This window comes from Canis lupus, chromosome 16, assembly GCF_011100685.1.
Source record: "Canis lupus familiaris isolate Mischka breed German Shepherd chromosome 16, alternate assembly UU_Cfam_GSD_1.0, whole genome shotgun sequence".
Lineage (NCBI taxonomy): Eukaryota > Metazoa > Chordata > Mammalia > Carnivora > Canidae > Canis > Canis lupus.
Window position 1 is genome coordinate 35659844 of NC_049237.1, and position 15763 is coordinate 35675606.

At 37.1% G+C, this 15763-nt stretch overlaps 1 protein-coding gene across 1 annotated transcript in view; it reads right to left on the reverse strand.

The window, feature by feature from the left end:
• The window catches only part of TNKS (tankyrase), a 213716-nt gene that overhangs the window by 16464 nt on the left and 181489 nt on the right, over positions 1–15763 (reverse strand). Inside the window, exons 21-26 of the mRNA XM_038560211.1 lie at positions 8575–8695; positions 7305–7402; positions 5597–5671; positions 4586–4691; positions 3355–3541; positions 517–673 (exon numbers count right to left, since the gene is read on the reverse strand). Of these exons, the coding sequence (XP_038416139.1) occupies positions 517–673; positions 3355–3541; positions 4586–4691; positions 5597–5671; positions 7305–7402; positions 8575–8695 (744 nt within the window). The remainder of the gene's footprint in view (positions 1–516; positions 674–3354; positions 3542–4585; positions 4692–5596; positions 5672–7304; positions 7403–8574; positions 8696–15763) is intronic.

Below are 15763 nucleotides of genomic sequence, written 5' to 3' on the forward strand. Positions count from 1 at the left end.
ATTTGTGTGTAATTCCTACTGCTTCTCCACACTTTACCTGGCCCAAGACTGATGGCATACAATAAAATATTGTTTTCATACATTACTTGTACTTAGTTAATTCCTGCTTTCTCCTTCCCCCCCTCTTCTCGGTCAGAGTAGTTAAGGTATCCATTTGAAACTAAATTAAGTTCAGACAAACTGATCTTAGTTTTTAGATAAATCAATAAGCATTTAGCAGACTACTGTCAGAGTTAAGAACTGGGTTGAAAAATGATGGAAAGTTTTCTCACTTGTTGATAATTTTACTTTAGAACCTCAAGCAGTTGGCAGAAATTTAATGTCCTGCAGCTTTACAACTCAAAAAGCTATTGTTCCACGTTAAGTCCCATGATCAGAAATACAGAGATTCAACTCCTGTGACCAGCCTGTTACAAAGTACATCCATAAAGAAAATTCATTAAATGGAAGCTGCTCTTTGCTCTCTGCACTGACATGTTCAGTAGCTCGGTTATGCTTATTTGATGAGTACCATACCTGCTCCCCTCTGTAGATGACATATTCAGCATATGCCAGCCCATTCACACTTGGTCTCCCAATCACTGAGTGATGTCCTGGAGGGGCATGAGCCATTTTCATGGTGCTGAATTGCAGAAAGGATTTTCCAAGGGTCACTCTACAGAAAAGCATTTGCCTAAAGAAAAAACAGAAGCAATGCTTTTGAAGGAAGCATTAAATCTTAGAGTGATAGAATGGTTAGGTTTGTTGATTTCCAAAAAATATTTAATAGAAGGCAAGCTATTTAAAATGTCCCTTTTAAATTTGACTAGGGATGGGATGGGATGGGATGGGATTTGATATCCTGATTTACCATAAACAGGCTCAATAGTTAATCTAAAGTAGTTTTGGTGTAGTTACCAAATCAATGACAGAAAATACCTGGCAAGTTTTGACTAGAGGGAAAAGAGAAATACTAGCACAAAGTGAGTTCTTGTGAGGATGAACGGGAGGAGACTGAAGCAAATACACAGATGGCAGGAGCATATGAAATCAAGATAGGGTTTACTCTTGTTTTTGTAAATAATATTTTATTTTTTATAAATAATATTTTATTGTAACATAGCCACACATTCATTTACATGCCCTCTGTGGCTACTTCTGCACTACAAAGGCAGAGCCAGTCACTGTGACAGAGATCATATGGCCTGCAAAGCCTGAAATATTTATTATGAGGCCCTTTAAAATAAAAGTTTGCAAACCTTTAATATAAACTACAAACATTTTAACTACTCAGTGACATCGATCATACTGTTAAATGTGTAAAATAGTTATTATTCAGTCAAATAGTTTGTTTTTAGTAATACAGTATGATCTTTGCATTATCAGAGGTATTATTTTGAGTTAAAATTGTACCAGTCCCAGTATAATTGGGTCCTGCCTGGGCTGGCTTTTTTAGCATGACGTTACTGATGGCCCTGGGTGCTGGGTTGGTATCAGCTGCATTCCTCTATAGGTCCCAGAAGAGAGAGAGGCAGAGAGAGGGCGCACACATGTGAGTAAGTGGTGGGGGATGGGGAGGAGTAGAGAAGCTCAAGCAGGCTCCACGCTCAGCCCGGAGCCCAACATGGGGCTCGATCTCATGACCCTAAGATCATGACGTAAGCGGAAATCAAGAGTCGGATGCTTAACTGATCGAGCTACCCAGGCACCCCAATTAATCTACATTAGAGGGAGATGTCTGAGCTCCGTCTCCATATTATGACAGCACCACAGTGTCACTGGACCTGCCCGCTCAGCCCACTGGGCCCACGGCAATGGCTACTCCAAGTCCATATGTCACACAGAGTTTAATCTGACAGGCTGTTGCCTCCTGCCTTCTGCTTTCTGCCCCCAAACTTCCATGTTGCTTGGAGACAGGGAGATAAGATGCAGGGCTGGCCCATGAAGCTGTGCGCTGCAGGCAGGCAGGTGGAGAGTACTGGCTTCTCCTTGCTCACTGGCTAGCCTTGTGTATTGTGCTGCATTCTGCAGATGCAGCAGCCCCAAGTGGCAAGATACCAATGCCCTGTGGGGCAAATGGTGACCAGTGCCAGACAGGAGCTAGCAGGTAAATTCTGCTCTGGTTTCCCATGATGTACTACTCTGAGATGCAGTCGTTCACACAGCCTCTCTGAAGTTGTCTCATGGACTGAGCAACCTACTGCACTTGTGAAATAGGCCAACTCACTGATGCACCTCAGTCTTTGCTCTGCTTCTTTCTCCACCTCACTTCTTTTTGTGCCCCCATTCCTGCTTCTGTGACACTGCACTTGCCAAAAAGGCACTAGTACATAAGCTTTTGCTTCAGGCTCTGCTTCCTAGGAAATCCTGGCTAAGACCTAAACTTTTATGTCTAAATGTAGTGGGCAATTGTTAATCTTCACCTACGTTCACTTGTATTGCTTATTTAGGATAGGTTTGCAGCGACAAAGAGTTTTTGCAGGATATGTAACCTGCAAAACTTTTGTGTGTCATTAACCACAGCAGCCTTAATAGAAAGAACATTCCTTCTGGACATACCGCACCCAATATAGAATTGCTGATGGTAGTAAGTTTTTCATAAAGTAATGTAGAGCAGGAAGTTTTATGGTCAACAACTATAATGAATTTCAAGGTTATCTGGGTCTTACTGAGGTTTCCTCTGAATTACAAGATCTCTAAGTAACCTGATTTTCCGTCTGGCTAATTTAAAGAAAAATACAATTGACTGCAATCTTTGATGTACAATTCTTTTGTATTTTTTCCAATGGCTGGGAAGAGAATGGTATTTTTTTCACTGACTTCAGAGAAAATATACCATTATTCTCTTGGAATTTTAAAATTCTATTTAAAAACCTAATACTCATTTGCTTACTATTAAGTCCAAAGTTAATATCCTGAAATTGGACTTTTCAAGGCTAATTATATATCCTGCCTTAAAGCACTGCTAGCAACATCAGAAGCAAATTAAAGATTCAATTTGTTTATAGAAATTGTGTGTCTTAGTTCAAATGTGTCTCAAGCTAGAGATTCTTCAACAGAAATAATTGTCAACCTTTTTTTTTTTTTCCTGAATCTGAAGCAAGGCAAGAGAAGCTGAGGGAGAAAGTCAAGATGGAGGGAGTTTCATCATAATCTATGAATGGCTGACATGTATTTGGTTTTTACTAGCACTGCTATTAGCTCTGTTGTCACTTCTCCTTTAGGGCAGAGGCTGATCAACTATTCCTATCCAATCCCAAACCTGTGTGACTCATTATGAGTAACACTGAGGATAACCTGTGACTTCTACAGAGCCTGAGAAACTAATTTGATTCATGATCTGAGGAGATAAATCACAAAAGGCAAGATGCTCACCTGTGACATATGTAACATGACCGATCTTTATGTGTGGGGCAGCCTGTTCCTCCTCCAATCCCATAAACATATTGGTTGCTTTTGGAGGAATTTTCAGCAAAATAAATCCCGGCACCAAACATTCCTCCTATATATGCATGTCGCTCATCAAACCCTTTATGAATAATGGCATTAATGAAAGGAGAACCTAAAAGTAGAAACATAATAAGATCCGTTTTTGAATACTTCTCTAGAACCTCAATTAACTGCAAACTATTTGCACTTGGCAGGTTAATATTAAGTTATTAATAATATAAAAATGAAGTTGTATGATGGTCCACCATACATAAACTATTATCTTGTACTAGAATCTTAGCACAGACCCAGTGTTCGCCAAGCAAGAATGCAATATGGATTTTGCAGATGGCATGAGATTTTATTTTATTTTATTTTATTTTTTAAAGAAGGTGTTTGGTTTTGTTTTGTTTTGTTTTAAGATTTATTTATTTATTTATGATAGACAGAGAGAGAGAGAGAGAGAGGCAGAGACACAGGAGGAGGGAGAAGCAGACTCTATGCCGGGAGCCTGACATGGGACTCGATCCTGGGACTCCAGGATCGCGCCCTGGGCCAAAGGCAGGCGCCAAACTGCTGAGCCACCCAGGGATCCCCGGCATGAAATTTTAGATAGCAAAGTATAGTGAGGGGAACCTGGGTGGCCAATTCAGTTAAGTATCCGGCTCTTGATTTTGGCTCAGGTCATGATCTCAGGATTGTGAGATTAAGCCCTGTGTCAAGCTATATGATAGGTGTGGAGCCTGCTTAAGAGTCTCTCTATCCCTCTGCCCCTCCACCTCTACTTCCACCATCCCCCTAAAAAAAAAAAAGGAGGAAAAAAAGATAGCAAAGTACTTTAAAAATAGAGATTTTACACTCAATCTTACTTTACACAAAACAGATATCCTGATAAACTGAAACAATTATGCTAAACTACAATAAAAATATTTCACTATCTAGATGGCTCAACTTGCAATACAAGTTCTGAAACCATTCCAGATAAGTTCTTTTCATTCTGCATGCCCTGGAGAGCCTGTACTAACACGCAATGCATTAGCAAACTGGAACCAACACACAATTAAAAAAAAAAAAAAATTAAACCATTTTTAGCACAACACTAGTACAGTCAAGATAGGCTTTTCACTTTATTGAAATTTGCGAAAGCCTGAGAGATAATGATGGCCGTGACACTCACCGTGAAATAACATGCGTTCGTTGTGATGGTTGTGATTCTCCTCAGACACTTCCTTTTGTCTGTGGCAGAATCGTTCCCTCAACTTCTTGTTGACAACTTTTTGAATCTTTAAGGATAAGGAAGAAAGAAGCAAATTAGTGACATAAATGTTAATTGGCAGTTTATAATTTAAAATGAAAAGTATGTAAAGAATAAAATGAAAAGTATGTTTTCTTTCAGAAAGGTTAAATTCTTAGTTTTTGTTTTGTTTGCTTAAAACATTATTTAAAAGTGATAAAGTTGCCAGGGCAGTGTAACTAACTTAACATTCTGGCTTTTAGTGACAACATTTTCAGTTATGGCTTTTGTTATTCTGCACAAGATCTGGTTGTATCTCAAAATAACTTGAGTAATTAAAGAAAAGAGAAAGCTGTTCCTAGACTCCTCCCAGACCTGATGAGTGTTAGGATACAGAGGCCTATAAAGCTGCATTCTCTTAAAAGCACTCTAAGAGCTCTCCAGGGAATTCTGATGGGCACTGGTATAACTTCCAAGGGTTAATCTAGTTTTCAACGTATTTTATTCATCTTTATGATACTCCTTTAAAAAAAACAGATCTACCCCATATTATAAATTAAAATACTGAGATTAAGAGATATGTACATTCTGATATAATCACTGACTCAGATTGAAAATCCAGGCCCTCAATGCTACTCGGAAGTGGTGATAAAGATTACTGTCAGCTCTGGTCTAAATCTGTGGGTGAGCTAGGTCTCATCACTGTATCTGTACCACCAACCCCAGCGGATCTAGCCCTCTGTCTGTAGCTTTTCTGTTTCCACCCAGTCTCTGTTTCAGGTGAAGTATGGTCTGGAAGGGTTAGAGGAAAGGGACACCTGACTGCCAGGCAACAGATGGTTGATTATCTCAACAGTTTAAAAATATGATGTTCAGAGCAAATTTATCATTGTCTATATTTTTTTCAGGCAAGCTTTGCAATCCAATTTTCACCCTAAACTTTTAAAAACTTACTCGAATGACATTGTATCTGTTGAAGATGCCACCCGCATTACCACCATCTCTGTGTTCTCGAATTGTACTTTGCATCTATAGAACAAAATAATTTTCAGAAAATATGCCAGTATGTAATTCTAAAGACATTCACTTCTGTTATAATGTTTTACTGATGAGTCTCAGACTCAGCACTAATAAATAGAAGTTGACTATATAAATTGTTCAGCAAAGTTTAGTGGGTATCTCTGATAAGAAAATAAATAGTCATGACATAAATATTTTTCTGCATTTTATTTTCTAGTAAAAGCTTTGAAAGATTTTCTTGTAAACACAATGGGGAGACACAGAAATAAAACATCACAGTAATTCATCTACATTACTATTTTGTTATTGATAATGAGAAGCAATACAAATTAAGTCAAACTTACAACTCCTCACGTTTGATGAATACTCACTAAACAAATGCTCAAAAAACACAAAGAATTTTTATAAATCAATAAATTTCTGTTCCCTCAGTGAAATATTAGCTCTTCAATTCAGGATCTCAATAAGTATCTGCAGACCATGTGAAGTTGGATATGACACATAACTAAGTGGAAACACTTTCTTATGAGCAGTACTCATTCTTCATCTGTTCTCCAAATTCAAAAGAATTATGCAATGGTAAAATTTTTTGAAGACCCAAGTTTCTCACAGAATTGACTCAAAAGAGTTCTCTAATCTTACTGCTCTATTTATGAAGTTATTCATCACATTTTGGGCATTATCATCCAAATTTGCTAATCACTAAGAGAATGATTAGGCAGTAAGCCACTAGAAGATGAGATACTTCCCTGACAGACTGGCCAGGCAAGAGCTGAAAAGCTACCCCAAGATAATGGTCCTGACTTCCCAGGATGAGAATAATGTGAGTTCTAATTAAAAGGCAGAAAATAAACAAAAAGAGGCAGGCAGGCCTTTCTCTGCAAAATAATGGAATTAGTTAGGCAGCTTATTTATTGTGGTAATGCCATCAGGCACTTTGTTTATTCTGCTTAAGAAATGAAGCCGGAGCCAGCAGGAGGAAGGGAATTTCTATGGTGTCTGTCTGGCAGGAGGGTCATCCATCAGCCTTACTACAGTGCTTTAACAGTGACTGAAGACATGAAAGGTGACTTGGGTTATGAGGCAGATTTCAGAAAGAAACAGGAAAATTAGGCATATTATTTCATAGTCACATGTTATAACTGCATGAAAATAAAAACAAGAAGGTATTTGCTTTTTGTGAGGCAAGATGCTCACTCCCTGTCATTCTTTGGTAGCATTTTAACTACATTAGAAAATAGTTCTAATAAGATTCCTACTTGTATAGTTTCAAGAAAGTTTCCAGGATGAAAAGACACCTGTGGCCTATCCATTGGAAACCCTAGGTTTCTGATATGAAAACACTGTGGCACAGTCCTAATTCATAGTCCTATCTGAATTTGGGCAATATGCTACCACAATGTCTAAGGGAGTTAGAATAACAGATAGGTGACTGACCCTAAGTCATTGTAAGACAAGTTTACCTCTTTTGAAAAAAAAAACAGGCTTAACAACAGATTTCAGGAAAAAAGAATTAAAAAAAATTTTTTTTGGATTTATAATTAATTTATTTTTTAAAATGTTATTTAAATTCAATTTGCCAATATATAATATAATACCCAGTGCTCATCTCATCAGAATTAAAAATTTCAATGTACATTACCTCTTCTTCTACTGACTGATATTCCTTATCTTCTGGAGCAAGATCCAGCAAAATAGTTCCCTGATTAACACAGTGAAAAGTCAAATAAGGATTGGTACCTGTAGGAAAGAAAAATTAATAATATTAAAGTCCACACTACTCCGGCTCAGTTTTTAGGAAAACTTTGTTATAAATAATTGATATTTTGGAACAAGTCAAATTATCTGCAATGTGACCCTAATATATAAGGTTATACTGAACAAGTACATCCAAAGACAAGAGAAGTAATGGAGAGGGCATTTGGGGATTAATTTTATCTATTCTTACAGAGTTCCCCAGCAGGGCTCAACATTTTTTGTTGAACTGAATTCAATCACAAATATACATGAAGCTATGTCTGATATCAAAGAGAAACACACTGTAATCACAATGTAGTCAGGTCTAAGAATTAGCCTATAAAAATTCTGTGAGATGGCTTGAAATGGTCACTCGTAAGTTTAAAATAGATTATTCTTGTTAATTTCATTGCATTTGTTAATTAAATGCAGATAAATAAGCAAGCCTTAAGCTCAAAAGCTGCTAACATGTAGTTTCATGTCACTCTCACAATTTCATTGGCTCTGCAGAGACTAATTCAAGTTTTCCCCTTTCTCTCCCTTTGCTTTCCCATCATGAAAGCACTTCTAGCGAACACAGAAATGATAAACATGGAGGCTGACAAGGGGGAAAGATAGCAGGCTTGTAACAGCAAAGTACAGTGGAAAAAAGGCTGAGCTGCCAGTTGTGGCGGCAGAGAAAGGTTCAGGATGAGGTCAGAGAGAGGTCAGATTATGAAAAGCCATGTTACAAATGTCTGATTTTATCCTAAAAGCAACAGGATTCTATTGAAAGGCTTTAAGCAATGGAGTGATATGATCATAGAGTCATTTCAAAGAGTCTTCTGTGCGCAGTGCAGGGCAGGAATGGGGGTGGGGGAGGAGGAGAGGCAAAGGTGAGGCTCGGAGATAAGCTGGAGGTTGTTAGATGGGTTGTGACAGTCCAGGGGAGAGATGGCAGTGGCCTGGCTTAGGTGACCTATACTGGATTTGACAGCAGTGGGAAAGGACAGAAGTGTAGATTCCAGAGATTCACTGTATAAAGTATCGGGTGAGGGGTGGGGGCAGGCAGGAAGTGCTACACCAGCTAAGCCTATGAGCTCTGGGTTCAAACAACTTGAGCTCTAATGTCAGTCCTGACAACTTACTTGTCTCACTAATTTCTGAAATTTATTTTTTTCCCCCAAATAGCTTACCTTGTTGTCCACCTAATAGTCTTTCTACTCCTTTGATTAATTTATGGCGATGTCCATATGCATTGATGCCTATTTCTTTCAACTCCTCATGGCCCATATCAGCCAGTACATCTAGTGTAATCTGAAAAAATGGAACAAAATTAATTGCTAAATCTTTAACAGTTCCTAAGTTCTTCCATTTGTCTTCAATGCTATAATATCCATCCCAATTGGCAAATTTCTTTTGTCTCCTTTTAACCATGAATTTATAATCTTAAAGTTGTCTTGATGATTTTATCAGCTTTTTACTCACTTGAAATACTGTTTCTAGTCAATAGTGAATTAATTAGTGGAAGAAACAATGCTATAAAAATACAAAATGAACACTGCTCTATTTCCTTTTGATTATTTAATTCCACCACCTTTTGCTTGCCTCAAGATACAAGAGTGAATAACCAGAAGCTTGAAAATGGGGAAGTACCAGATCCCAGTACCCAGCAGGTAGCAGAGAAGAATGGTAGGGGAAAGAGAGAGGGGCTTAGCACAATGAAACAGAATGTGGCAAAAGGAGTAAGCAGTTTGAGATAAGTAGGGGTTAGATCAAGATAAAGAAGAACTCCGTAGTGCTAAGAAATAGTCATGCATGGAAAAGGCTGCCTTTGAAAGTGGTGAGTTCAATGACTGACAACTTTATAGAGAAGCTGTATAAAAAATTCCAACTCGGAAAAGAGAGGACGGTTTTTAAATTCTCTTGTAAATTCCTAGATTTAACAGTTCCTGAAGCCTAACACACATTCTATTGTTGTAAAAATAGTCGTTTATAATTTCTGGTTATTTATCTCCGTGAATGGAGGTGGTTAATTGGCTACCACCAGGACTCAAAATCACCCATCTCCTTTGTTGACTAAATGTAACCGTGACTCTACCACCACCTAGTGGCAGAGTTCTGGACGCACAGGATGAAATCTTTGGCCGCCACATTTCTACAGGGGCTTGACCATACAATTTTCTAGCTCAGAAGAAGCTGGACCTGTGACAATGCAAATACTACTTTATAAGAAGAGTCTTTAGTTTTCTCTTTCCTTGGAAAACTGAGAAATCCTTTTATAGACAGCCTTTTTTCTAACTCAAATGAGAGATGTTTTATCTATCTATAATTATAATGTTCTTTATATCTTTTTACTTGCACGTAACATTAAAAAAGAAAACAACCCGACAAATTAGGCCTGGAGTTGTGATTTTTATTGCCAGAATGAAATATTATGTAATGGGTCTGATCTTCTCGGTGCAGCAAGCATACATCACTCACTTTTTGAAAATAATTTACTATATTGCTCCTAAGGGGCCATTTAAGAAATAATCGCTCCATCGTACAAAATGGGCAATTCACTTCCAATAACCAAGAGGAAATTTTGAGCAGAGCTTTTAAAAAGAACTGGTTCTGAAATATACATCTTTGAGACAGAATAGTTCACAACATAATAGGATCCTGTACATTTTTAGCTGCATGTAACTGAATATACTTAGGAAGCCATGCCCAGGGTTTCCGACATTATTGATGCCCCAGTTTTTTCCTTCTAAACTTTGGTTCAAATAAGGTTGATGTAAAAACAGGATCTCGTATCGATGTGGTAGCTTCAATTCAAAGGAACTTTAAGCTTTTCTGAATTTGTTCATATAGTGTATATCTGGAAGAAGCAGAAACCAGACCAGCAAAGGATAGTGTACTCTCTATAAAGAGTGTTTAATGTATTGTTGATTATATGGCTCCATTCATAAAATGAGTATCTCATTGAATCCTCACGATCTGTCATGAAGTACTACTGTTGTCTTCGTGAGGAACTGAGGCTCAAAGGAATCCTAAAAATCGTATACAGAAGAGCTGACATGGATCGCCATACCTGCCTTTCCCTTGCTTATATTTCTTTAAAGGGCTGACAAGAAAACTAAAATAACAAAACACTAAATTTAGCTGTTTTGAGTCCATGGCACCCGATCTGTCTCCTCCATATTTAACAGGCAGTGGCCACTGGAAAACCTTAAATGGTAAGCTAGGGAATTCAGATTACTGTTCACTTGGTTCATATTCATACACAGTATATTTAATGAATACCTTCTATATGCTCGATACCTGCCAAAAAAGTAACTAGTTAAATATTTTCTAAAACTACCCATTATAGCTCAGAAACATAAATAATTCAAATTGGTAGTAAAGAAACAGGGTCAGGGAACAAACAAGGTACTACCACAAAAGTTCATGCTATTTTTTCTACCAAGGAGATAAAATATAAACACAAAATATGGTAAAGATTGGTAAATGTTTTGGAGGAATCCCCCTGGGAACTCTTAGGAAGGTTCCTACTTGGTCAAGGCAGTAGGTGGGCCTGGGAAGGATGGAAGGGGGTCAGGAAAGGTTCTTAGAAGAAGGCAATAACTTGGCTAAGAAGTAGAGGAAGGAGGAAAGGGCGTTTAAGACAAAGGGAACAGCATGTGCAAAAGGAAAATTAAGAGAATACAGAACATTTGGGGGACTCTCAGCACTGAAGTCTAAAAGGGTGAAAGTATAAGAAACAGAGAGGAAAGCAGAAGAGATGGGCAGCACAGCAGGCTTGAAGAAGATCTTACTGGGCTTTATTCATCAAGTTAAGACAGTATCCAAAAGCTCCTAGGGAGCCTTTTCAGCAGAGTAACACAATCAAACTTGTATTTGAGGAGGAGAATGGTAGCACCTGGAAGGGCAGGTTAGGAAGGGAAAGGGACTGTGTGAACAAGGTAAAGATGGAATGGGGTAGGAGGGGAGAATCAGAGAGCAATTTCAAAATGAGAGAACACAGGGCCTGGTAAATGGAAATGGTTAAGGAATTAAAAAAAGAATGGTGGGAACAGAGATTATTCCAAAGTCTGAAAACTGGTGAATATGAGATTATTGTATCAAAAGAAGAAATGGAAATAGCTAGAAGTAGGTTAGGTGGATTTTAGATACGTTGCTCATGATTCGGCCATTTTATGCTATTAGAAATAGTTTTTTTTTTTTTTTTGAAAATTATCTTTAGTTCACTTAAAAAATGACAGTTATATCATGAAATTATAAGCTTCTTGGGCTTGTTATTTATATCTAGCACACATTAAAATCAAATTGTTCAAGCCTGTCAGATTGGCTACTGTCAAAAAGGAAAAAATTACAAGCGTTGGGGAGGATGTGGACAAGGGAAACTCTTGCGCACTGGTGGTGGGAATGCAGACTGGAGCGGTCACTGTGGAAAACAGTACAGGAGGACCTCCAAAAATTAAAAATAGAACTGCCACAGGATCCAGCAATTCCACTTCTAGGTATTTATCTGAAGAAAACAATAACACCAATTCGGAGAGATACATGTGCCCCTGTGTTCACTGCAGCACTATTCACAATGGCTAAGATATGGAAGTAACCCAGGCAGATGAATGGATACAGAAGTGCTGTTGTGTGTGCCACATACACGGCCATAAAGAAAGAATGAAATATTGCCATTCACAACCACATGGATGGACCTAGAGGGTATTATGCAAAGTAAGTCAGACAAAGACAAATACTGTATGATTTCACTTCTGTGTTGGATCTAAAACAGGAAACAGAAACAGACTCATAGATACAAGAAACAAACTTGGTTACTAGCGGAGGTAGGGGTTGAGGGGTTGGGCAAATAGGTGAAGAGGGTTAACAGGTACAAACTTCCAGTTATAAAATAAGTCATGGGAATGGAATGTATGCTGTAGGGACTATAGTTGATAATATTGTAATGACTTTGTATGGTAATAGCTGTAACTAGACTTATTGTGGGGATAATTTTGTAATGTATAAAAATATAAAATCACTATGATATACTCCTGAAACTAACAGTAAGGTCAATTATACTTTAATTTAAAAAATCAAATTATAATCTTTAAAATAAGGATTATTCCTCTATTAGCTAAGTCATCTTACATATAAAGCAAATGTCACTTCATGAAGAGTTGCCTTTTGTTTCTAAGATTTGTTCATTTCCTTTGGGGTATAGAGAGAAAAAGTAGAACTTAAATGGGGAGAGAAAAACCAAGAGTTTTAATGAAAAAGCTCCTTTCACCTGGGCTTCAAAGGATGCAGGCTAGAGTAGCAGTTGTTAGAACTAACTTTATAATCATGTTCACAATTAATGTTACCTGTCTGTTCCTTGGTCTTTCGATTTTGAAGTAAAAATTTATATGATCACTTTTCATGAAAATATATAGGTTGTCCATAAATATGTCCAAAAAAGTCATAGCATTTTATGTTTAGGAATTGCAGTGAAAATCAAATCAGCCTTTCCCATAGAAAAAGTGTTCTAATCAGGAAGGTACATTTTAAAGGAAGGGCCAAAGTGACACTCATACTATACTCAATGAATTACAAAGGACATAGGTATGTATGGTGAAGTATATATATGCCAACAAGTCGAATTAGTTAAGAGATCGCTGAGAGAATAATTGTGAAGGGGTGAGGCTGTGATGCTCTGAAGGGCATTTTCCTGAGACTAGATATAAAATAACTATATTCCCCACTCCATTGCTAGAAGAGTATCCTTGAGTAGGAATAGGAGCACTAAATCTTATGTATCAATACAACTTAGTATACAGAACAGCTCCCTGGCTTAGGAGAAACAGACAAGAATTAAATGAGTACAATGTATATGCCCATTCCTTCCCTCACTACACAAGTATCTTGATCATCAGCAATCATGGACTTACAGCCTAACAGAGAATGTTAATGGGAGAAAATTCTATGGGTAAATTATAGGAAGGGTTACAGAATTTATTACTCTATAACTAAAAGCTACTCAAGTAACACTTGCAGTTAAAGTAAAAATTAATCTGATTGCTTGACAACTGGGCCAGAAGACAGTCAAACACAGTTCAATACAAGAAAAGGTAGTAGTATCATTTGTCTGGAGGAAAGGAGCTGTGCTGGGCAATATACGTTAAATGGAATAGTCAACATATTAATAAAAAAAAGGATACAGAAATTATTCTGGCAAAAAGAAAATCGATGGAGCCATTTACTCAGAACAAAAGTACAGTGAAAAAAGATAACAATAAAACTGAAACAGGAGAAGTTGTCAAAAGCACCAACTTCAAGCCTAAATGATTAAACTATTACGATCAATAGAATGAGATAACCATGTCACAGGAAATCAGTTACTGAGAGAATAAAGTAAAAGAGAAAAAATAAAACATAAAATAATGTGGCAAACAAACTGAAAGAATAGAAATGGAAATCCTCTGAAAAATTTTCAACAGTCAATTGGAGCAATTTGTGTGAATTAAGGTCATTGGTTAATAAGCAAAGATGTGTGAAATTTCAGTTATTGTGGATTTGATTTGGGAAGAAGGGATATATTAACGGATGTCCTTTGGTTTTAGCAGAAGATAACGCATTTACAACAGCTTTCATACCTTCAGGGAGGGAATGAGGGAAAAACATTCTTACTGTTTAGGATATTCTCATAAGAAATCTCCAAACCAGAGGGTAAATCAATAGTGGGTGAAGCTAAAGGAAAAAATGGATTATTATAGAAGTCTATAAAGCCCTTACCACCAAAGACACATCTGATGCTTCATTAAAGCGTATTTCAAAAATTGGCACAGAACAGCAGGACTAGGAATTTTAACTACCTGAACACTTGAAGTTATGTTTTACAGTTGAGGAAAGTGATAGGTTAAAAGTCTTATCCAATGTTACACAGCTAGTCAGAGAGAGAAAATAATCAGAATCAAGGTCTTTTAGTCCAGTGCTATTTCTGCTCGACTGTTTTGATCAATAAGAGCATAACTACAATAAGCAATATAAAGAAATTCAGCTTAAAAAAAGATAAGACAGATAATCTTAACAATGTAACTGCTATGAAAAAGAACTGGTGTTTTAATTAACTCCAAATGGACTATGAGCCTATGAAGAAAACAGAATGGGGCAAAGAGGCCAGTGAGGAATTTAAAAACTATGTTCATAAAAAGAATAATTGGAAAAGGGTATATTTATCCTAAAATAGGAGAAAATTTGTAGGAGAGGGTGGTTGCAAGGGTAAGTCCATGATAAGTTGATTAGGTCTTAGAATATACAAAGGGCTATATTATGTTGTGATGAGCTGAATGGTGGCCATATCAAAGATATGTCCATGTTTTAATCCCTAGAATTTATGAAGGACTGATCTGGAAAACTTTCTTAGATCTTTGCATATGTAATTAAGGATCTTGAAATGAGGATCACCTTGGATTACACGGGTAGGCCTTAAATCCAATGCAAGTGTCCTTATAAAAGACACAGAACAGAAGACATAGAGAAGGCAAGGTGACAACAGAAGCAGAAGTTACAGTAATGTGGCCATAAGCCAAAGGGGCCTGGAAGCTGGCAGAAGCATGAGAGTGTAGTCATGCCAGCAATTCGATTTCCAACTTGAGGCTTCCAGAACTGTGAGGGAATAAATTTCTGTTGTTTAAGCCACTAAGTTTGTGCTAATTTGTTGTAACAGCCCTATGAAATGAGTACGTGAATAGACTAGAGATTAAATTTCTGTGCCCAACAGGTGAAGGGTAAACATAAGATTAATAGACTATACATGGGGGCAGATTTGGGCACACATTAAATTACAAGCACTTTATTACACCTGCCCAAAATGTAATAGTTTATCTTCCCACATGGATGTTAAAAGAGTAGGATCTGGGAAAATAACTTTAAATACCTTACTCATTTTAAGATTCTACATATAGTAGTAATAGTCAATTTAAATTTGGGAACTTATTATTATTCAATAGTGATCACTGACCATGGTCATAAAAATCATCAGTAATAAGTTAAAAAGTCATTATTCTATAAAAACAGGATGACAAATAGAAGGGTCTTAATTCATAAATGCCCTAATGATGACTTCATACTCAGACCTTCATACACATTTATGTATGTGAAAATAGGATAGGTCTATGAGTATGTGGCTAAATTTTGAGTATGTGGCTATTTTAGACTCATCTTGACAACAGAAACTTCATAAAGAGGCAATTTTAAAAAGGTGCACTTGTTCAAGAATTACTCTGCTTTCCAAATTTAGCAATCGCTTTGTGAGGATTTTGCTTAGAGCTAATATCAAAATGTGTCACTGTTTTTTTGTTTTGTTTTTTAATTTTTAAAGGTTTTATTTATTCATGAGAGACACACAGAGGCGGAGAC